The sequence below is a fragment of the Onychostoma macrolepis genome, chromosome 22 (genome assembly GCF_012432095.1).
Source record: "Onychostoma macrolepis isolate SWU-2019 chromosome 22, ASM1243209v1, whole genome shotgun sequence".
Taxonomy (NCBI): domain Eukaryota; kingdom Metazoa; phylum Chordata; class Actinopteri; order Cypriniformes; family Cyprinidae; genus Onychostoma; species Onychostoma macrolepis.
In genome coordinates this window covers 3,535,791-3,559,472 of record NC_081176.1, presented here as the reverse complement: position 1 = coordinate 3,559,472, position 23,682 = coordinate 3,535,791, and the positions used below count along the sequence as shown (strand labels likewise).

Genomic DNA, 23,682 nt, shown 5'->3' with positions numbered 1-23,682 from the left:
AATATTCTTATTATTAGATTAATGTTCTTCTACTTTCACATATTTACCACAGTCAGACAGACTGTTGTAAAAAAAAGTCAACGTTTTCCACCATTATGAACATATATATATATATATATATATATATATATATATATATATATATATATATAGTGTACATACTGTATATAAATTAATATATGTATATAATATTAATATATATATATATATATATATATTATTAAAAACATTTTTATTTTTTTTGAAGACGTTTAGAGCATGTGAACTGAACGTCAACCTCTGTTGGGGGAGGATTCATCACCAGATCAACAGGTTGAGAGTCTTCAGCAAACAGCAGCGGACATTAGATCAGACTTTTCACTGAACCATTAAAGAACATGTTTCACACACTTTTGTTCTGCTTGTTCTGTTTGTGCTGGCCGAGTCTGATGGGTAAGTTTGAGACTCAAAAAATTGCTGAATATTTTTGTTCAGTTTCTAAGATTTACTTGCTTTGAATTCAAATGTCTGTTTTAATCAGAATTTTAATTTGAAATTTCCAGGACTCTTATTGTGACTGTAAATTTCTCCTGATCAAAAAGCCAAAACCACTAATGAACTACTTTCAAATTCCAGCCGACTGTTGTTAAATAACAATATATTTATTTAAAAATTGTAATTTTTCTTGCCAGCAATTTCTCAAAAATATTTTTAAATACTCCAGTGATAATCATAACTACAATAAATTATATAATTTAACACACTGATTATACACTAGATAAATGTATAATATATAAAGATCAAATTATTGGTTCATGATTATCTGTCTTTTCATGTATTTCACGTTTCACTTTGCTTTTGTGTCTTTGCTGCTGTTCTGGATGTTATTCGGTTCATATTTAAACAATTCAATCTGCAGCTGATTTCAGGCTTTAGAAACCATCAGGAGATTTAATCTGTTGCTGTTCATGTTCTTCAGGTGTGTTTGGTGCTGAAACAAATAAAATACAGCTGGTGTCAATGATGGAAGGACATTCTATTACTCTAAACACTGATGTTACTGAAATACGGGAATATGACAACATAGTGTGGAAATTTGGAAGAGAAAATGTTTTGATAACTACAACTAAAAGAAAGAAAGAAATCTCTAGATATGATGGTACTGATGAGAGATTCAGAGACAGACTGAAGCTGGACAATCAAACTGGATCTCTGACCATCACAAACATCACAACTGAACACGCTGGACTCTATAAAGTAGAGATAACTGGAGCGAAACTGTCATCAAAAACATTCAATGTTTCTGTCTACGGTGAGTAGAGATCATTAGTGATGACCCTTAAATATTCCTATTTTGTTAACTATTTACATGTTTGATAATTTTATATTTTGAGATCACATACATACTCTTACTGTCATCACTCTAAACACTCAACACACTGTTGATTAGATTTATCCGTATCCCTTTTTATTCTTTCATTTTTTCCCCAGCTCGTCTGCCTGCTCCTGTCATCAGCAGAGACTGTTCATCATCATCATCATCATCACAGCAGAATTGTTCATTGTTGTGTTCAGTGGTGAATGTGGGTCATGTGACTCTCTCCTGGTACAAAGGAAACAGTTTATTGTCCAGCATCAGTGTGTCTGATCTCAGCATCAGTCTCTCTCTACCTCTGGAGGTGGAATATCAGGATAACAACACCTACAGCTGTGTGCTCAACAATCCCATCAGCAACCAGACCACACATCTGGACATCAGTCAACACTGTCACACATGTTCAGGTACAGCAGCAGTTTTGTGATCTGATCTCTGTCTTTTGTTATAGGTCAGACACATTCACTTCTGTCTTTAACCTTACAGCACTGGACCCACACTCTCCTTCAGAACAAGACTCGCTTCTGAAAGTACTGACCTCTGCTGCTGCTGCTGGATCTCTGTTGATTGTAGCTGCAGTCGTGATCTTCTGGAGCTACAGGAAATGTTCCAAAACTGATAGAGAAGGCAAATGTTACCTACTGTTTTTACTGTGATTGTTATAAAATGTTTTAATCAATTGATAGCAGTAGAGATCTTATGTGTTCAAAGATTCATGCCTTTGCTGGTGTTCAAATAAACATTTCTATAAATGATAATGTTTCATTTCTTGAGCATCAGTGAAAATTAAGTCAAGAATATTGTTATAAATGTAATTATTGCATACTCTGCTAAAGACTTTTTATGTCAAATTCATAAATGTTGTTTTTAAAATTGCAGAATTAAATATTTTGAATTAATTTCTTTAAACAGTTCAGACTTCTGATGAAGAATTAACTTATGCTGAGACAACGTTCTACAAAAGGAATTCACACAAACTGGTAAGATTTTAATCTCTGCATTTAGTCTCTGTATTATTATTATTATTATTATTATTATTTTTGCAGCAAGTCAGATTTAGCTCTGTGCGCTTGTGTTTTTGTCTGTATAATGATCTGTCACATACATTAAACACAACAGCATCAGATATTTAAAGCCATAACATAATCTTATTTACCCCAAAATGGTTCATAAGATCACACATTACTTATCTTAAGGGTTCATATTACTATTATAAGCACCCTAAACGTGTATTACATAATTTCGATATTTGATATTAAAGAAAATGTGTTCACTTGTGAAAAATTTTACATTTTGCTACTATGTTGAGTCACTAATTGATGGCCAACATAATATTTTGGCCCTAAAGCAAAACAACTGAGAACTCAATCTCAATCTGCTTCACATTACCTTAGCAGCAGGAGGACCACCATATCACTGTTATTAGAAAAATAAATAAATACGATTTCGTATTGAATCCCAATCAATTTTGAGGATGCCACATTTTAAATAATTTTATCAGAATTATATATTGTGCAATATGTTTTTGTACAGAAAGTTAAAGAGAAGGACCATGTGACGTATGCAACTGTCAACATGAGAAAATGACCAAACTTCAGGCTTTTAAGTCCCAAATACACCCTCAGATTCAGAGTCTATGGATGAGTTTTCAGATTGGTAAGAATCGCCACCATGATGCTAGCATCATACTAATATAATTTGCATGTTGCTAACATGTTTTTAACAAGATGCTCACATGATTAGCACATTTTAACACATTTCATGTCATACTATCATATTTTTATATTCTCAATTTTTGTCCATCCATTGAAAGTCTGTTTTCAAACTTTAAAAAATACTTATTTGATGTGTTTCTGTGCATCAAGCATGCAGATATGAGCTTGCGTTTACTATATTTGATGACCTGTATGTATGTGCATTGATCACTGTTTGTATATGAATAAAGTTTAAATTAAATCTGTTCATCATATAGTGATCATGTCTTTTCAGGATACTTATATATAAACCGCTTGATTCATATGATTACTTTTATGACTTTATATACTTCTTGAAGCTTGAAAATGTTCATTAAATGGATGAAAATTAAGATGATTGAAAGTCTTACGGGTTTGGAAGGACGTGAGGGTGAGTAAATGACAGCATTTTAATTTTTGTGTCCAAAAACGAATTGAGGACATGTCTGCAAACCATAAATGTAAAATGTTTATCAAAACATGTCAAAGTGAACCGCTTCATTCTGTGAAATGCGGTTTGGTAGACAAACATCTTCTGCATGAGAATGTGTCTGCTGCTGTATGTTTGTGTTTGATGTCTGTTCATGAGTTTGTGTCGGAGGTGTCAACAGTGTGACTGTGTCTATAACATGTGGTTGTAGGGTGTTTTTCCATTTCTGCCCATGATTTTAACAGTTTGACACAGTTCTCTTCTGTACACAAAATGAAAAAGATTCTCTCCAATCAAACGTCATGTATTTTGTGTCTATGAAACATGAACTTGATGTTCAAGAGCATGTGCATCATTACAAATTCATGACCTTATGAACCTCATGACCCTGTACAAGCTCTGCTAGCATCAAGAGGTGTTTTTTTTTTCTTTGTTTTCAGCTCTAACAAAAGGGCCAGGTGTGCGCGGGGCAAAGAGAGCTCATGGTCAGTTCAGACTGGAGGGGAAAAGAAAAGTTGAAAAAAACCCTCGGAGAAAGAGAAAGATTAAAAAAGCCTCCGCGTTTTCTTGTTTTTAGGGGAGTTATGACCAGGGGCGGATCCACCGGGAAAAAGCTGAATTATCACAGAATAAAATATAAATGTAAGCAGTGTTTCATATGCTACTTTTCTGCTGCGGCGATGACAGCGCGAGATGGTTGCACGCGCAAGCAGCGCGCCCAGTGGAGTCGGCTTCATTAACAAATGACTCTTATGAACCGGTTCTTTTTGAGTCAAAAACACAAAGCGCAGCCCATTCACTAACAAATTGTTTTTACATTTGTTCGTGAATCTGCTTCTCGGTTTATTCAGAAGTCCTCTGAGAAATCTAATCCCGTCCGGATGTGTCTGAGATTCATGCCGTAATTGTTTGGTGATCGATTCTCCGAGCGCTCGCGCCACTTTCATCATGGATATAGAGGCTTTTCTGCCATATCGGACGAAACAATAACATGAAATCTGTAAGAAGATGCCGTTAACGAAATTTCCACAAATCATTAATTCAGTTCTCAAAACACATTTGTCAAAAAGTTTAACAATGAGTGAGTTAAACATTAGGCAGCAATACTGATGACATCAATCAGAATCTGCATCCTAACAACAGAGAGAGGAGAGAGCTGAACTAATAATATACATGGGTTTTATACTTACACATTCAGTATAATTACAGTACAGTACCAGTACATTTGATGATGGAAATTTCACTCTTCTATATGTACAGTAAACTGTAGCACATGTTGTACATCTTCAAACATGTGACTGTCAAATTTTATTTGTAACCATTTTTTATGTGTACTGCATGTTTGCAGAACTGAGAAATTACTGCCTAGAGATATAGTCTTGTGTCAGGAGACCAGGAAACTGCTATAGTACTGTATACTGTAATGAAATTTGACCAAATGTGCAGAGGATGCTGAATTAACTTTTATTTATTTTTTGTACTGTACTGTATTGTGGTGCATACCAAGTTCATATGCAATTTTTTGGTATTTGAACTTTTCTAGTTTTTTATATACTGCAAGATTTTTTTATAGTAGTACAATGAAAAGGATCTGTTCCCAAAAGTTCATTGCTGAATTATTATTATCTGTAATTTAATTTATGTTGTATACTGTAATAGACATTGAGCTGCAAAAATAATTCCTGAATCCTAATAAGAGTTGTTTGTTAAGTGTTATTGATCTCATGAGTGTTCACTGGGCAGGAGAGTCATCTGTGTATTTGAATTGTAAGCATTTAAGAATACCTTTAATAACTAGATTGAAAAGTTTGAAACATAAATAGTTTGGTCAGTTAGATGTTCTAGATGTTTGCTAAAGTGATGCTAGTTGGTTGCTAGGACATTCTGGATGGTTGCTAGGCTCTTGCTCTGCAGTTGCTGGGGTGTTGCTAGACTATTGATAGTGTTCTGCGTGATTACAGACATCCCCACCTCTGGTAATAACAGTCTTCTTTAATGATACAAGCTCAGAAACATTTATAACCTCTTGAAGTTTTTTATATTGTGTATTGACTTGGTGCCACGATGGAAATTGAAATGTTATTTATTTTTCATTTTAAACAGTAGATGATTACTTAATGATAATGCAATATTTGTGAGCACAACTGTGCATGTCAAGCAATAAATCCCCAAAAACTATGCATGGGGGCTTGCTTTGGTGTTGCCACCCCTCATAGACCCCATGCCACGCTAAAAATTATTTTCTAGATCCGCCCCTGGTTATGACGCCTCCTGATAGTCTTGTTCTAGGTTGTAAATTCAGGAAATAAACGAAGGCTGTTTGGCTGCTTGTTGAAACGGATCTCCGTCTCCTGCCTATTTATTCTGGGAAGTTGCACGACGCTACAATATTATTACTTCATATTATAATTGACTTCTGAATTTGACATTCAATATTAAATCGATAGTAAATCAGAAATCTGCTAGACTTTACTTGCATCGCTATCACTAGCATCCAGTCGCCTACTGTAAGCACAGAGACCAAATCATCCAAGTTCTTCTTTTTGTTCATCAAATAATACTGATTGTATTAGGGTTATTAACGTTCACTACCGGTTGTGTCCCATGGAGTTTCTTTGTAAAGACAGCATCAAATATTTGTTATAAATTGCCTTACATTTCATTTAAAGTGTGTGCACTACAAGCAGTGCATGAAATACCGCTGGAGCGTCCTCTAGAGTCAAAACCAGGAATTGACTGATTCTAAAAATAAATACTTTTGAAGTTGAAAGTTAATTACACAATATACAGACACAGTGATTCCTCTAATAACTCGGTGTAAGTTAGTTCAGTTATTTCTGAATACAAACTCACAGATTCCAGCTGTTGAGTTAATCAAATGTTTGACATTTATTGCAGAAAACAAATCTTTCAAGTTGTATAAAATGTATAAAAATGTACAAAAATACAAAATCAGATGATTCATGCATACACACAAAAACAATAAAATAAAATAAAAATGAAAATGTGGCAGTGAGCTAAACTAATCAGCAGCACTTCATAAAATATCACGTTCGCAAAGACCATATCATCAAAACTTTATTAAGGACACACTCGGACCAAACAAAGACACGACAATAACAACTTACAAATACACAGAATCCACAATATCTCATATTTACGTGTGTCATATTTACTAAAACGCCAATGATTCCACATATTTGAAAAAAGCCTTAGTGCCGAGTTCGTCAGTGTTAAAATGATACTATTTACAGATTCTGATTATCTACACATACATACATGAGATTACGCATCACAGCAGCGCAGGTAGGCACACCAGCACTGACAAACATTTGTCTTGCACTGCTCCATCGTGGCACCTTAAGCAGCAATCGCATACCATCATCATAAGCTACATTAAGTCTCTGCATGATGCGCTTTCTATAATGCCGCCACAAATGGGCAGTATACATAGGGGTACAGTATGCTTTAAAAAGTGTTGTCTTGTTCAGCACATACCAAACAAAAATATGTTATTGTTTCACTGTGATTCCTTTTCACATTTCAAAGATTAGCCCCTGGTTTCACTGAGATAAACTTGCACTGACTGATCTTAAAATATATCAGTGCCTTTGTTTTGTCTCAAGATGCTCACCAGTAATGTTTTTTTTTTCTAAGCATGTTTATAAAAATGACTTAAATGTCCTAATTGAACTATGGCCTAATCCTGGTTTAGTCTAAACCCTGTCTGTGAAACCGGGCCCCGGTGTTTTCATCATTCAAGCACAACCCACATTATATTCATAAAGGCATGGAACATAATAAACACTCTCAGTGCACTGCAAAAAATAAATAAATAATAACCTGGGTCTTGTAATTTTCATTTAAAAACTTAAGGTGATAATTAAAAATAGTGTGTGTATTTTATTAAAGAAATTGTGGTTCAATGTTGTATAAAAAAATATTGAGAAATTGTCACTAATAAAACCAAGGGCTGGACAATAATTCAATATCAATATGTATCGTGATACATTTTTTTCAATAATGGTGATATGATTTTTAACTCTGGTTTGGTGTTCTAGTATAAAGATGGTTGATTTTATCCAGCAAGCTGCCATTAAGATTAAAAAAAAAAAAAAAATGCTCGGTACATTAACAACATAATATCAGTCTTTTCAATTAACATCAATATCAATTAAACAACACTTACGGCGTCAGTAGTACAGACTAAACCGCAATACCTGTTGTTTGACTTACAGCGGTCTTGGAAAAGAGCACATTTGTGTACATGCTCTTTTCTGTTGCAGCTGTTCAAGCTATAAGTGAATGTCCCCAAACGAAACAAAATAACTGGCATTCATAAATCTTACAATGTAGTTCTAGAAACTAGTGTGTTGACTCCTAACTCCTAAAATCTTGGTATGATGGCACTATTTTCTGAGCAACAAGAGATTGTCTTATGATGAAGAGAGAATTGGAAATGACAAAATCTCTCTCGTTTCCCATCCTCTCTTCATTTCCACGAACGTATCAAAATAATGAATAATGTTAAATCTCACTGGCAGCCGCAGGCTCAATCTCAATGTGATTAGGGGACAAGTCATTGGTAGTGTTCGTCACTAGAGCATCAGTGGAATGTCACTCTGATTAGGTGACAAATCATTAACACCATTCGCCTGAAAGAAAACAGATTCACAGTAGGTTAAAAAATGAAAAAAGACAAACTATTCACCTTCACAAAAATAGGAAGTAATATACAGTTGTGGCCAAAAATATTGGCGCCGTTCCACTTAAAAAAACAAACAAAAACATTTAATATAATTCTGATAATAATATAATTAAATAAAATATTGTAATTATATAATATAAAATGAATCCACGTGCAGATCTAATTCTGATTTTTTTTGTAGACAAACTCAGTGCTCATAGTATCTTACCTGATCATTGTGCTGCATCTGTTTAATGATGCTGTCTGTTTAAACAACAATAACAAACATTACTTTGGTTAATTAGAGTAATCTTTAAAAAAATATTTACACATAATTTACATCTTGTTAATTCAGCTGTATGTGTAATCAGATCTGGGTAGTAACTGATTACATGTAATCTGTATTACATAATCAGACTCCAAAAAGCAAGTACTTGTAATCAGAGTATATTACATTTTCTAATGCTCATAATCAGATTACATTAACTTTTGTTACTTTTTGCCTTTACAGAAATATATGCATTGCCCTGTATACATCGGATTCATTATAACAACTAAAATGTACTTTAAGTGTGCACCTAACACTAAGAAAATATATGTATCGGATCATGATGGAATGGATATTAAATGACCCAAATTTGGGGTGCAAAAAAAAGTGATTGGTACATCCGTAGTATTGATGTATACAAACTGGTGATCTCTTTAAAAAAAAAAAAAAAAAAAGTGTTTTACACCAGGTTATGGAAACAGATGGTCTGAAAGAACCAGTTCCCAGAAAAGAATCAGACTTCCCATCGTTAAATGTAATGCTCACCTTTCCTTCCTACTGAACGATACAGTAAACAAAGAGTTACAGTCACTAGCAGCAGAACTCCAACAGCAGCAGCACATATTCCTGCTACAGCAGCCAAAGACAGACCTGAATCTGAAACAGATAAAGAGAAACCGTCATGATTACTAAAGAGCAATTATTTTTACCAATGTGTTTTTGAAGTATTTACACTTTTCCAATTCATTCAATTTTGGAAACTTTCAGAAATTTTTGAAAGAATTCCAGAAATGTTCCACTCCATTTGATACTTAGTCAAAGCTCACTTTTTCAAACACAATGAAGAAAAAATAATAATAAATACTGGTTTGAGGGAACTAAACTAAATGACACGCACCAGTGACGGTAACACTGAAGCTCCTAATGATGCTGAAACTGCTGTTGATGATCTTTAGCTCATAAACTCCAGAGTCTGTGATTGTGATGTTCATGATGGTCAGAGATCCGGTCTGTTGATCCAGTCTCAGTCTGTTTCTGAATCTCTCATCGCCATCTTTACACTGAACATCTGTGAAGATCTTTCTGGGTTCTTCACTGTTTTCAGCGATGCAGAGGTCATTAAAATGCCACGTCATCAAATCATTTGTGTTTTTCATGACACCAGGATCTAAAGTGACAGATTCTCCCTCCTTCACTGACTTTCTCTTCATTTCATCTCGTTCAGCAGCAGGAACACCTGAAACACAATCCAACAGCTGACTGGAAGAATATTTATGGATATTCACCCTCTTTAAAAAGCAACATGTATCTCTGTTTTGTGCACATTTTATAAACTTATTTTACATCAAATTCTCATTCAAACAAACACCTCATAAAAACAGATGATAGGAGAAAAAAAGGTTTTAAATCAAACTGAAATGTCAAATGGATAAATGTATTAAATGACTCACCATGAACAATAACACTGAAAGTCTTTTCAATGCTTCTTCTGATGCTGATGATCTTTAATTCATAATCTCCAGAGTCAATGTTTCTGGTGTCTGTGATGGTCAGAGATCCAGTCTGATGATCCAGCTTCAGTCTGTCTCTGAATCTCTCAGTGCCTTCATTACACTGAACATCTGTACAGATATCACTGAGATCTCCAGTCATTTGAGCTATTCTGGTGTCATTAAAATACCATTTTATATCTTCTTGTTGTTTTGTTTCAACATCAGTGCGTAGAGTGACTGAATCTCCATCCATCACAAATGCTGACAGTCCATCAGCACCAACACTGGAAACACCTGGAGAAGACATTAGTTCATTATAAACCAAACAAAATTATTCACCAGGAAAGTAGAGTGAAATAGGGACGTCACAGTTAATAAATCTTCAAACCGGTAAATAAACGTATAAATGTGCAACAACAATAAAACAGACCAATAACAAATATTTATTTACAAAACTAATAAGTCTTGGAGGCAAGGCATATATTTATATCTTCAACTCTGTTCATGGGAACCCACTATCCTGCAAAGTTCATTTCCAACCTGCTTCAGCACACCTGCCTGTGTATTTTCACGCAATCTTGAGGAGTTTGGCTGCTTCAGGTGTGTTTGATTAGGGTTAGATTCACTGTTTGGATGAACTGGAAACATGGATGCTGAGGACATCTGCTGGTAAAGTCGTGTAAATGCGAGAACAACAGAAACTGAAACTGACTCATTCGGATAAGTCACAAAGCAGTGACAGATTCTCCAAACTCCTCTCGTCTTTGAAGGTTATCATAGTCTGCCCCAAAGCAGCTATAGTTCACTGGTGTATTTATAGTCGCTCTTGGTGTGAACGACTACCGCAGAAAGAAAACATGTTTTTCTAACGTTACAGATCCTGAGGATTGTGAGTGACATTATTAAATTAATACATGAAAACAAACATCATAAGTTCATAACTGATTTAGCCTACACAGTCATCTGGCAAACATACACGAGTCTCATGGATGATCTTGAACAACTTAATAATCAGCATAATATCATGAACGAGCATCAAGTAGCCTACTTTATTTTTACAAATTCACAATAACGTATTTCCCATTACGATTATAAATAACTATATTTCATGAAAATACTTAAGAAAATCGTGCTATTAATTACAAAATATTGGTTTTATTTTGAGGAACGTACTACTTTGAAAACATAGTAACTTTTGGTTTTATATTCATTTATATTATCTATTTGGCATAAGTTTTTACTCAAAGCGACTCAAATTACACTATCACAAATTAAACTGATCAGTTTATATAGCGATTTAATAGATTTCAACATTTATGTAATGATTTAGTTTTTAATAGATGTCATGTACTGACTGTATAATGTAGCGCCCTCAGAGTGAATAAAACTGTCGCTTTGGATAAACGCTTCGTTTTTAGCTGACAACAGAGAATAAAACATAAAATGTCTTACCATGTGCGAGTACAAACAACACCGCAAGCTTCATTTTTTTATTATTATTTTTTTTTTACAAAATAATAATAAATTTTAAAAGTCGGATTCACGTTCAAATGTCGCGCTTCTGCTGGCGAGTGGCTGTCTTCTTCTTCTGGTGTTTTATGGCGGTTTGGCAAACCCACAAAAAGGTGCATTACCGCCACCTACTGATCTGGAGTGTGGAGTGTACATAGATTTGGAAGAAAGAAATATAAACAAACAAACAAAAGTAAAGAGGAAAAAAAACACCTAGATTCTATCTATGGTTCCTGTGTTTTTCAAGTATTTAAATAATATTTCATGTACTCTTGATTGCTTTGGCCCGTTTCCTAATAATACTTTTAAAGAAATATTATCGACTTCCAACCATCCTAATTCTTGTTTTAACTGAAATCTCTCCCTTTCATATGCAGAGCCAAGGGCGTAACCATGGTATAGACATTGGGGGGGGACCAAATGTGAACTGATTAACTGAATAACTCTAAGAGCTTCTTTAAGTTGTAGTCATTCATTGTCATAATTTACACACTTTATTAGATAATAATGTATATGTTGTTTCCAGAAATTAATATTTGGAATTTATATTGTAACTGTATTAAAAACAATTTATATAAAAACATATTTGCCATTTATTAGTTAATGTATAAACACGAATAGAAGTGCTCAAATTTATTTACATAGCATTCTATCACAATAAATATAATTTCAAAGTTGTTTTGCAGAGAATATTCACATATAAAATACAACACACATTAAGGTTTTAGCATGTTTGAATGGTTTCCAGATTCAACAAATGCAAAGTTGAAAAAGAAGCTTCAAAAGTGAGAAAATTAGTTAGGGGGACACACACTCAAAACAGCTCTACAGAGTCATCTGAAGTAATTCATATCAGTTTAACACTTTGTGGCAGCTCACCACCCAGCCAACATGTATATGTGGGCCCCACATGGTTTATGCTGGGTCTACATGGGTACCAAGTGGGCATGGTCCCAAAATGGGCATCTTATCTGGGGTCCACTTGGGTCAGCTAAGTAGGTCCCACGTGGTCAAAAACAGATGGGCTCCCTATGTGGGTCCTAGTTGGGTCACAAATGGGAAATGAGTGCATGGGCTCGAAATGGGCAACACAAATGGGGCCCATATGGGTTTAACCAATGGGTTAGACGTGGGCAAATACAATCAATCCCATATAGGCTGCCTACACTGGCCCAAGGTAAAACCCACATAGGCAACGTCTATATGAGTTCAGAATGGGGAAACGCATATGGGGCCCTCTTGGTCAAACCACATGAGTAAAACTTGGGCAAACACAATCAGTCCCATATAAGTTGGCTACATGGGCTCAAGGTAGTACCCACATGGGTAATCTCTGTATGGGTTGTGAATGGGGAAATACATATGGGGTGATGGGTCATTCATGAATGATCTGTACATTATGTCTGTCATGTGACAAATGAATGAAGGTAAAGTAATTATTTATGTTCCCCATAAAGTATATTTGGCTGCATTATAATGATTTCCTAATTTGGAATATGATCAAGATTGTGTAGGTGGATGTCTTCGGGGAATTTGGCTGGTAAAATGTAATATTTAACGCCACTTAAATGATTGAAATGACTTGAATAAAGATTTGTTCATTTTGATGAACGAGATCAAAGGAAAGAGTCAGTAAGATCCGAACTAATCCGAACTACCGAAGATCATTAATATGGGGCCCTCTTGGGTAAGACATAAGCATTCTGGATAAGACATGAGCAAACATAATCAGTCCTATATAGGCTGACTACATGGGCCCTAGGCTGTACACGAATAGGTACAGATTGGCAGTGTGTTTGGGATCTATGTGAGTACGGTATTGACTTTATTCTCCAGAGAAACAAGCGCGTCACCATCTTCAGAATATTGTCTTTGAACTTGTGCGGTAGCTCTGTATATTTCTATGGCATCGCTGTCTAAGTTATTTAGCTGGTAAAGTGGTTTTATGTATTGTAGAGTTAACGAAATTTATCCTAAACATTGTAATGTTTAAAGCAAATGTCTTGACAAATGTCAGTAGACCAGGACGATTTTAAAACAAGCGGTTCATTTATAAATCTGTCTGATCACAGAAGATGGCAAACACAGCACTAAAAAGGGGCGGGGCTACATAAGGTGAAAAGGCAACTCCAGACCTGGAGGGCCGGTGTATAGCATACTTTAATTTCAACAAACACACCTGTCTCTAATTCACAAATAATTTTGAACACTGTGATTAGCTTGTTTGGTGTGTTTGGTTAGAGATAGAACTAAACTCAACAGTACATTTAGGATTGTTGGAAGAGTTCATGATCGAGTCAGGAGTTGAAGAGCCCTGGGCTGCGTTTCCCAAAAGGATCGTAAGCTTAAGTACATCGTAGACCCATTGAAACCAATGGAGCTACGATCATCTTAAGCTTACGATGCTTTTGGGAAACGCAGCCCTGGAATAGACAAATGAAATTAAACCCAGTGTGCCATCAGCAATGGCCTGCAAAGCACATGCTTATCTCCATATAGTTATTTCAAAATCTAAATGGTTCAAAATATCCAGAAAACGGTCATTGTGCAATATGAAGAACGGGTTACAGAAGGCTAATTATCTATCAAACTAATGGGATTATAGTGGCTTTGAGATGCAGAACTCAAACCCCTAGCAACAGCTGCCTGATTCCACAGAAGTACTCCAGAGTTTTATGGTCAGTTGGTTAGTAACAGATAATGAAATAGCCCAAGCGAAGAAAGATAGAATGGAAATTCATGTTTCTGATGGGAAAATCCAATGTAAATCCAGAAATTGTATTTGCAGCATGATACAGGAGTTCAGAATAAAGTGCCCTTTCATTCAGTTAGCATATTGTGTTTTGTCTTGAGTTTTCTTTTTGGACCAACAGTACAGACTTTTCTTTTCAGTCTAGTCGGCACATGACCGACCTTCAAAGTTGAAATATGATTGAAATAATGTCAGTTGCTGTTTTAACGTTGACACAGTGTTGATATAAAGTTTATTGCCAAATCATTGAAAAATTATTTTAACAAAAACAAATCATTACAAAAAAAAAGACAATTAAAATATCTGTTGAATCAGTGTCATGTCATTAACAAGAAATATCTGCCTTGAATTATTATGATCATTAATATTTTATTTATTAGCATTTTATGATATTTTGATCAAAACACCTCTTCAAAAATCCAAATGTAAATGTACAAATATAATTATTATCATTAGTAACAATAATTATAATGGATGCAGTTTTAATCTCAAAAGAGCAGTGAGATTTTGTGAGGATTTACAATTGTGTGTGTGTGTGTGTGTGTGCCTACAGTTTACCATGCATTATTGAACTTTTATTCATACACTGTCATCAGAACACTATTTGACCAATTTATCAAATAATACAGCCTAAAACAATAAAACAATGCACATGTTTCTTTAATAATGATTAAAAAATAAATAAAAACTCTTTACTTTCGTTACCACTCTGAAACAATTGCAATTGGTTGTTTCACCTGGTTGCTCTCATCATGATTGGTTAATCTGACTGTCATCCACGAAACTGGCCAATGACAAAAGTGCACGCCTTCTTACTAGTACATTTTAAAATACGTCAGTTTGGTGATGTGCTTGACTGCGAGATTACGCGGTCAATTCCGGTTATGTGCCTGTCTTATTTTAAATTAATTTGAGTTGTGGCATGTCAATGGAGAACAGAAGCTGGACTGTGAACACAGACTGGATGTGGTCCTGCAAACATGGCGATATCAGGTAACAAAACATTTTTCAGTCAAACCATAGTAAAGTTATTTTTTTTTTGTCCATAATTTAGTGAGGGTCTAAAATTGCGATTAGCGTATTAGCGCTGACTAGTAAATTATGTATTTCAAAGCAGCGTCTGAGTTTGCTGTGTGTTTGTATTAATGTCAGCTAAATTAGTTTAAAACTCAAACTCGTGAGAAGTAAAGGAGCATCGGAATAAGTAAAGTGAATGAGAAAACTGCAATTTACACTCGGAGACACTGGAATCTAAAGGATATTTGAGAAATGTTATATTTGTTGTGATGACCGTTTCTGAGTATTTTTTCTTTCTCTTTTCACCTCTTCAAATACTGATAACGGCTAATGATAAGATATTGGTTTACATTTTAAATCAAGCACACGTTTTTCAGGGAAAACAGCTAGGCGCCAAACACAGAGACGACAGTAAGATGTTACTCAGTTTTAACCGTTTCTAGACCTCACATTGGGATTAATATCTGTAGTATTAAGTATGATTCTAATCATTATAAGTACATTTGTAAGACATTTCCCCACTGGTGATAGAAAATGTGAGTAACTTTTTTTCCCTCCTGTTGTCTTTCTTCCTCTGAGGTACGGGGCACAAAGAAAGAGAAACAGAACTTGTCGCCATCATCAGTCCTTTATTTCATTCACTGGGGAACATCACAACCTTCAGATGTGTCTTATCAGGATAAATGCAGCTGCAGGGAAAATTATTTGAAGGTAGGTTTGATTGTGGTGTACAAATTGGCTTTTTTTGTAAGCTACAGTTGTGTTTACCTTGCTATGATATCTATGGAAAGGGTCCATTTTTGTGAATCCTCTTTGTCTTTCTTTTGGGGATTCACATTTTTCTGATGAGATTGTCATGCATTAGGTTTATGTTTAAATTTTCAATCGTTACTAACAGTTTCAAAGCTGACAATTTATGTTGTCTAAATTGTGCATAATGGCAAATGGCAGTACAATTTAAATACATTTTGTTTAAGATTGTTTTAAAGGAATGGTTAAAATAATAATAATAAAAATCTTTCTTTTTAAGGACTCGTCAGCCCCATCCTACTCCAGATTCACCAAGGATCCAGCTGAAGCCCCGTTCACACTACAAGCGACACGCAACGACAAGGCAACACGATCCCATTCATTTCAATGGAGAGCTGGCGATTTCTGGCGACAGAGGCCGTTGGTGACTGGATGGGGCGTGTCCAGCGACGCGACAAAGTTCAGAATCATTCAACTTTATGCAAATGAAGAGCGACTTTCGGGAGCAATAGCCAATAGGAAAGAAGACGGTAGAGCTCACGTGATCAGCCGTAGATAAACATACACAATGGAAAAAAAGTAGGCTCTGTTTCTCATTCATATTTGTTTGTATGTATGGATTTAATTTATATTTAGTCTTTTGCCTCCCAAATGTTTTTATTTAGCAGCAAGAATCCTGATTCGCTGTGAAGGCAACCAGTAGTGAGAACGCCTGCTAGCAACCTCATCGCCAGCCCCTGTGACTGCAGCTTTATTACTGGCCATTTGGAGGAGGATTGTCCTTTATCTGCTACACTGCACTGCCACTTCTGGTATGGATTCACAGACCTTTTGTGATATGTGAGGATGTTTACTTAAAGGGACAGTTCACCCCAAAAGGAAAGTTCTACCATCATTTACCCTTCAGCACCCTTATGTTTTTTCAAACCTGTATGAAGTTCTTTCTTCTGTTGAAGACAAAAAGATATTTTGAAGAATGTTGATAACCAAACAGTTCATAGTAGCCATTGACTTCCATACAGTAGTAGGAAAAGAAAAAATTACTGTGGAAATCAGTGGGGCCCGTTAACTGTCTATTTACCACCATTTGGAACAACATAAGGGTGAGTGAATGATGACAGAATTTTCATTTTTGAATGAACTATCCCTTTAATAGAATGTATAATTATGATTCTGAATTAAGTGTTATGTTTCTCTACAAATATTATCAGAAATATATGGGGACACATATACAGTGCCTTGCCAAAAAAAAAAAAAAAATCACATTTTGTTATGCTGCTGCCTTGTTAAACTGCTTTAAATTACTTTTTTTCCACATCAATCTACACTCCATACACCATATTGACAAAGCAAAAACAGAATTGTCACAACTTCGTAAATGTATTAAAAATAAAAAACTAAAATAAGTATTCATACCCTTAACTAAATATTTAGCTGAAGAACCTTTACAGTCTAAATTTTTTTGTTTAATGCAACAAGCTTTTCTCATCAGCATTTGGCAATTATCTGCCATCCTTCTCATCTCTTCACCTCTCAAGCTCTTGTCAGGTTGAATTGGCGCAGATGCACATTTTCAGGTTTCTCTAGAAATATTTGATTTTTTTACATATCAAAACTGCTGTGGCAGTTGAATGAATTGTTTTAATTCATTCCAGATTAAACATTTTAAATAGACTGCAGCCATTAACATTTTGTCAGAGCTTCTAGTAAATTACATTTTTATTTTTAGTTGTCTGTTCAGAATCGTGATGTCTGAAACTAAAAATTGGAATTCTCTATGCATCCAGAATCATGCAGCTCTAACTTGTCGTCATTTACTCACCCTCAAGTTGCTCCAAACCTGTATGAATTTCATTATTCTGCTCAACACAAAAGATATTTTGAAAATGGTTGTGGGGTACTATGGACTTCATATTATTTTTTCATACTTTGGAGGTCAATGGTGCCTCACAAAAAAACTTATGCATTATTTTGTCAATCTATTCCGTCCATGTCAGAGAATCTGAACATGAGAAACTACCTAACAGAAAAATATCTAAAATGCATATGCATACATTATAAGCTGATTTTATCATTACAAATTGAAATCAGAATTGTCTGAATAAACAGTAATTCTGTAGTAATTTGCCCTTCCAGTGACATTCCAATACATTGACCATTCCAATTTAAGTTGTTTTTTCTTATCCGTAGTAGAAGTTATTTCATATGGCATTTTAACGTGCAAGTGGCATAATATTTCACGTTTACTAAACGCATCCTAGAAAAGTTGAATGGCATAAACACTTTGGTTTTTACTCTGTTGTTTTCCTTACTGTAGGGGAGGGCAGCATCCTCATACATCGTCTTCCTGAAAATTTTTAAAATGTCCTTTCTTTTTTTTTAAATCATTTTAGTATAACCATGATTCAGCTAAGCACAAAAGTGCTAATCTAATGTTATCTTGTATAGCTGTATATCTAAAAAAAAATTAATAAATATTTGTTTTGCAGAGGCTCTTAAGAAGACTGCACTGATGTCAAAGGTCAACCGGCAAGAAGCTGAGGGGGAACTCTCAAAATTGGTACAAGAGACAAAGGAGGACTGAGGGTGTCTAGAATGCACAAATGTCTGTCTGCAGTGTAAGCAGTACTGAAAAATGTATAGTTGCTGCTGCTTCTAACTGTCCCCAGTTTTTTTTTTCTTGTGCAAATGTTCAAAGCTTTCAGTAAACACTGGTTCAAATACAGGTTCAAAATTTGTGCTAACTTTAACAGTTACATTAATTTGAACAATTAGGTGTCAGAATATAGCATAATATGATGGGTAGTTTCAATAAACTTGAAATTTTAAGCATATTGTCTTGTTGGGCGCACCCTAACTCCCAAATGGGTATTGCATATGATCTCTTGTTGGGCCCCACTGAAAACCCAGGGAAATCCTGCATAAAACCCACATGGGTAAGCTGCACAGGGCCAACATGGAACCTGTGGACAAACCCACTTACAACCCATATTTAGATGGAACCCAGATGGGTTTTGCATATCATCTCTAGTTGGGCCCCACCTAAAGCCCAGGGAAATCCTGCATGAAACCCACATGGGTATGTTGCACGGGGCCAACATGGAACCTGTGGACAAAACCCACTTACAACCCATATTTCAGCCCATGTAGTAACCTTGTAGTACCCACATAAAAAAATAAAGCTGGGGCCAAGATGGGTCTTGTGCATGTTGCCCAGTTGGGGCCCACCTGTTGGCAAGAACAATCCCACATGAAATCCCATTTTGGGCCCACTTTTTCAGCCCATGTAAAACCCACATGGGCCCCACACACAAATGTTGGCTGTGTACTGAAACCAGAGTCTACTTGGGTGTGAAGTCAATCCCTGTTCTGAATTCTGAGGTAAATTGAATGCAGTATTTTTACCAAAATAATAAATAATGCCACTGTAATGTCCCATTATGAGCAGTGATCAATGGAATCCCTTCCTGCTAAGGGAATTGAGTCCACACCATTTCCCTGTAAGAAAACACACATTCATGAAAGGTAAAACAAATAATCAGGTTTGATGACATGTTATTTTCTCCATGATGTTTGGTAAATCTAAAGAACCTCTTTCTTCATTCAAGAAATACAAGGGCACAATATCAGTGATCTCTTAAATAAGTCAATACATGTATATAAATATTGGTGTTTCTATGTAATGATTTCTGAATAAAACCACATACATGCATACATACAATTCAGCCACACTTACACTTGTGAGACTTACAGATCTCACAGATCCGAATCGGTTGTAAATTCACAATTTCTTTTTTTTTTTTTGCAATCAGATTCAGTGCACACAATATCTCACCTGATCTTGATTGTGCCGCATTGTATCTGTTTGAACAATAATAACAACAAACTCAATTAAGCAGATTACTTTGGTTAATTCGAATAAAAATACACTTTTAAAATACAATTTTAATTTTCCATCTTGTAAAATCAGCTGTATGTAATGCTTGCCATTTTGTCTTGCTTGTGTAGATTTCCTTTGATGATAGTAAATCACAGCAGCTACAGCCACCAGAAGAACAGCAACAACAACAACAACAGCAGCAGCAGCAGAAGTTGAATCTGGACCAGCTAAAGACAGACAGTCATTATTACTAGAGATTGACCAATAATCAACTTTAACAATACGTCTGACTGATATTTACACTTGTCTAGGTCTTCTGTTCAATATTGATTTATTTAATAAATTATCATCTGGTGTGTTTTGACAAACAGCAAATGTGGCGACAAGAATCACCAGGGAAACTGACTAATTTTGTACATTTTTCTCATTAACATTAGACTTGAAAACTGTAAAATCCTAAATGTGACATGCATGTGAAGGTAATCTGCTATTTTTTCATATCGAGTCAAACCTCACCTTTTCTAACAGCCCACAATTAAAACATTTGCTGGGTTGATTTATATGTTTAAATTTGCTTTCTAAAACTGCAAAGTAAAGTGGATGGAATGACTAATGATACTCACCAGTGACAGTAACACTGAATATCTTGATAATGCTGATTCTGCTGCTGTTGATCTGTAGTTGATAATCTCCAGAGTCTGTGGTTCTGGTGTTCAGGACGGTCAGAGATCCAGTCTGATGATCCAGCTTCAGTCTGTCTCTGAATCTCTCATCAGCATCTTCACACTGATCATGTGTACAGATTTTACTCTGATTTCCAATGATTTCAGCGATGAGAGAGTTGTTAAAATACCATGCCATCAAATTATTTTGTTTTTTTATTTCACCAGGATCAAAACTGACAGATTCTCCCTCCTTCACTGACTTTTTCTTCATTTTATCTCGTTCAACAGCAGAAACACCTGAAACACAAACCGACAGCTGCTGGAGGATCTTTTTGAAGGGAAAACACTAGATAACATGAGAGAACTGTGTAACCCTCTTTACTTTGTCTAAAAAGCTGCATTTATCCACAATTGAGCTAATATGCATATTTTTCATCAAATCTGCCTGACTTTGAATTCCTAATGAACTATAAAAAATACTGAGTATAAAATAATAATAAGATAGATTTAAACCGATCAGAACTTTCATCTTCATCAGAACAAGACTGATAAAATTAATAACTAATCAACCAATAACTAACTAACTTTAAGGCATACTGAAATAAATGTATATTTAAAACTACAAATTCCACTTCAACAGTAAATGTTTTTGACAAAATGATCTTTATACTATATGTGAATTAACATAAAGGTAATGAGAAAAAAATCTGTAAAAATATCACTAATTTTAAATGTTAATGACTTGCTTTTAAACATGATGACTCACCATATACAGCAACAATGAAGATCTTTTCATTGATGTTGCTGCTGATGGTGATCCGTAGTTTATAAACTCCAGAGTCAATGTTTCTGGTGTCTGTGATGGTCAGAGATCCAGTCTGATGATCCAGCTTCAGTCTGTCTCTGAATCTCTCAGTACCTTCATTACACTGAACATCTGTACAGATATAACTGAGATCTCCAGTCATTTGAGCGATTCTGGTGTCATTAAAATACCATTTTATATATTCTCGATGGTTTGTTTTAACATCAGTGCGTAGAGTGACTGAATCTCCATCCATCACAAATGCTGACAGTCCATCAGTAACAACACTGGAAACGCCTGGAGAAGAAATTAGTTCATTATAAACCAAACAAAATAGGCTTGTTTGAGATGCGCCTCGCCTCGCCTGAAATGTAAGGAGAGTAGGCGGCTGCAGTGAGGGGAGGAGTGAAATAAGCGCAGTCAAGACGGACAGTTCTGAGCTCTCGAAGAAGAACAGATACCTACGAGATCAAAGGCAGATATCGCGTTATTCTCACTCATATGCTGTGCTGCTGATAAACATGATATCATTTCAGTTCTGTTGCTTTTATATGAATATAAAAATAATGAACAAGACACTCAAAGTGCTTGCTATTTAATTCCATACAAAAGGCGGATTTATCATAAATTTTTATTTTAATTCAAACATGTATTTTAGATTTTTATAGAAACTATGACAACAATAACATATCTCACACAGAGATCGCACTATAGTGTTTGGGAATATTCATGCACAATTTAAATACATAATAGCATGAAATCAGATTAAAAAAAAATAAAACATTTTAGAAGAGAACGCAGCATCACGGTTGTCTGAACCAATGAGCATTAAGCTGTGTCGTCAGTCAGTCGTTTCCCATCATGCTTTTGATCAGCGCAGTCGGTGGAGAGCAACTGCACGCGACTGCTCAATCTGACACAGCCTCCTCGCCGTCGCGAGTTTTTTGGCACACGTCAGCATGACATCAGAGCAAGGCGGACGTAACTCGGACACTTTTCTAACCGGCATGCACCTCGCGGTGATCACCGGTGATCGGTTCTGCGCAGATTTTGCTCATCTCAAACAAGCCTAATGATTCACCAGGAAAGTAGAGTGAAATAGGGACGTCACAGTTAATACATCTTCAAACCGGTATATAAACGTATAAATGTACAACAACAATAAAACAGACCAATAACAAATATTTATTTACAAAACTAATAAGTCTTGGAGGCAAGGCATATATTTATATCTTCAACTCTGTTCATGGGAACCCACTATCCTGCAAAGTTCATTTCCAACCTGCTTCAGCACACCTGCCTGTGTATTTTCACGCAATCTTGAGGAGTTTGGCTGCTTCAGGTGTGTTTGATTAGGGTTAGATTCACTGTTTGGATGAACTGGAAACATGGATGCTGAGGACATCTGCTGGTAAAGTCGTGTAAATGCGAGAACAACAAGAAACTGAAACTGACTCATCCGGATAAATCACAGATAAGCGACAGATTCTCCAAACTCCTCTCGTCTTTGAAGGTTATCATAGTCTGCCCCAAAGCAGCTATAGTTCACTGGTGTATTTATATCGCTCTTGGTGTGAACGACTACCGCAGAAAGAAAACATGTTTTCTAACGTTACAGATCCTGAGGATTGTGAGTGACATTATTAAATTAATACATGAAAACAAACATCATAAGTTCATAACTGATTTAGCCTACACAGTCATCTGGCAAACATACACGAGTCTCATGGATGATCTTGAACAACTTAATAATCAGCATAATATCATGAACGAGCATCAAGTAGCCTACTTTATTTTTACAAATTCACAATAACGTATTTCCCATTACGATTATAAATAACTATATTTCATGAAAATACTTAAGAAAATCGTGCTATTAATTACAAAATATTGGTTTTATTTTGAGGAACGTACTACTTTGAAAACATAGTAACTTTTGGTTTTATATTCATTTATATTATCTATTTGGCATAAGTTTTTATTCAAAGCGACTCAAATTACACTATCACAAATTAAACTGATCAGTTTATATAGCGATTTAATAGATTTCAACATTTATGTAATGATTTAGTTTTTAATAGATGTCATGTACTGACTGTATAATGTAGCGCCCTCAGAGTGAATAAAACTGTCGCTTTGGATAAACGCTTCGTTTTTAGCTGACAACAGAGAATAAAACATAAAATGTCTTACCATGTGCGAGTACAAACAACACCGCAAGCTTCATTTTTTTATTATTATTTTTTTTTTACAAAATAATAATACATTTTAAAAGTCGGATTCACGTTCAAATGTCGCGCTTCTGCTGGCGAGTGGCTGTCTTCTTCTTCTGGTGT

General features: G+C 35.3%; 3 protein-coding genes and 1 long non-coding RNA gene across 11 annotated transcripts; 2 read left to right on the top strand and 2 right to left on the bottom strand.

Moving 5' to 3' along the window:
• The first annotated feature begins 378 nt into the window (after positions 1–378).
• LOC131530296 (SLAM family member 9-like) lies at positions 379–3,276 on the top strand. Its single transcript, XM_058760483.1, has 6 exons — positions 379–432; positions 959–1,291; positions 1,471–1,761; positions 1,841–1,981; positions 2,267–2,334; positions 2,888–3,276. The coding sequence occupies exons 1-6, from the start codon at positions 429–431 to the stop codon at positions 2,939–2,941; spliced, it is 891 nt and encodes a 296-aa protein (XP_058616466.1). The 5' UTR covers positions 379–428; the 3' UTR covers positions 2,942–3,276.
• Positions 3,277–6,382: 3,106 nt separating this feature from the next.
• LOC131530292 (uncharacterized) lies at positions 6,383–11,694 on the bottom strand. 3 transcript variants are annotated; one of them, XM_058760478.1, is made up of 6 exons: positions 11,418–11,694; positions 9,924–10,259; positions 9,371–9,709; positions 9,019–9,129; positions 8,434–8,468; positions 6,383–8,172 (listed from the first exon to the last, which is right to left on the bottom strand). In XM_058760478.1, the coding sequence occupies exons 1-6, from the start codon at positions 11,449–11,451 to the stop codon at positions 8,116–8,118; spliced, it is 912 nt and encodes a 303-aa protein (XP_058616461.1). In that variant the 5' UTR covers positions 11,452–11,694; the 3' UTR covers positions 6,383–8,115. The 3 variants fall into 3 exon arrangements, with proteins under 3 accessions (XP_058616461.1, XP_058616460.1, XP_058616462.1); XM_058760477.1 differs by lacking the exon at positions 11,418–11,694 and adding an exon at positions 10,520–11,402; XM_058760479.1 differs by lacking the exon at positions 11,418–11,694 and adding an exon at positions 10,417–10,647.
• Positions 11,695–15,056: 3,362 nt separating this feature from the next.
• LOC131530302 (uncharacterized) lies at positions 15,057–20,143 on the top strand. Of its 4 annotated transcripts, none has more exons than XR_009268355.1 (5): positions 15,057–15,222; positions 15,826–15,957; positions 16,277–16,575; positions 16,662–16,808; positions 18,486–18,830. It is a non-coding gene; the product is annotated as an uncharacterized LOC131530302 (long non-coding RNA). The 4 variants fall into 4 exon arrangements; XR_009268356.1 differs by adding an exon at positions 20,005–20,143 and having other exon boundaries at positions 15,058–15,957; positions 18,486–18,614; XR_009268357.1 differs by having other exon boundaries at positions 15,058–15,957; positions 16,287–16,575.
• LOC131530290 (uncharacterized) lies at positions 18,978–23,682 on the bottom strand. 3 transcript variants are annotated; one of them, XM_058760473.1, is made up of 6 exons: positions 23,540–23,682; positions 21,308–21,643; positions 20,500–20,838; positions 19,984–20,103; positions 19,832–19,857; positions 18,978–19,494 (listed from the first exon to the last, which is right to left on the bottom strand). In XM_058760473.1, the coding sequence occupies exons 1-6, from the start codon at positions 23,571–23,573 to the stop codon at positions 19,435–19,437; spliced, it is 915 nt and encodes a 304-aa protein (XP_058616456.1). In that variant the 5' UTR covers positions 23,574–23,682; the 3' UTR covers positions 18,978–19,434. The 3 variants fall into 3 exon arrangements, with proteins under 3 accessions (XP_058616456.1, XP_058616454.1, XP_058616455.1); XM_058760471.1 differs by having other exon boundaries at positions 19,832–20,103; XM_058760472.1 differs by having other exon boundaries at positions 18,978–20,103.

Bases quoted from the DNA above. Each gene is read 5' to 3' on its own strand.
- LOC131530296 (XM_058760483.1), top strand. The intron at 1,762-1,840 runs GTACAGCAGCAG...TTAACCTTACAG, and splicing joins ACACTGTCACACATGTTCAG to CACTGGACCCACACTCTCCT. The intron at 2,335-2,887 runs GTAAGATTTTAA...GTTTTTGTACAG, and splicing joins AAAGGAATTCACACAAACTG to AAAGTTAAAGAGAAGGACCA.
- LOC131530292 (XM_058760477.1), bottom strand. From the start codon at position 10,628: ATGTCCTCAGCATCCATGTTTCCAGTTCATCCAAACAGTGAATCTAAC. The intron at 9,710-9,923 runs GTGAGTCATTTA...ATTGTGTTTCAG, and splicing joins TTTCAGTGTTATTGTTCATG to GTGTTCCTGCTGCTGAACGA. The intron at 8,469-9,018 runs GTGAGCATTACA...TTGTTTAAACAG, and splicing joins TCGTTCAGTAGGAAGGAAAG to ACAGCATCATTAAACAGATG.
- LOC131530290 (XM_058760471.1), bottom strand. From the start codon at position 23,573: ATGAAGCTTGCGGTGTTGTTTGTACTCGCACATG. The intron at 21,644-23,539 runs GTAAGACATTTT...TTTCTTCTCCAG, and splicing joins GTTGTTTGTACTCGCACATG to GCGTTTCCAGTGTTGTTACT. The intron at 19,495-19,831 runs GTGAGATATTGT...GTTTTCTTACAG, and splicing joins TGCGGCACAATCAAGATCAG to GGAAATGGTGTGGACTCAAT.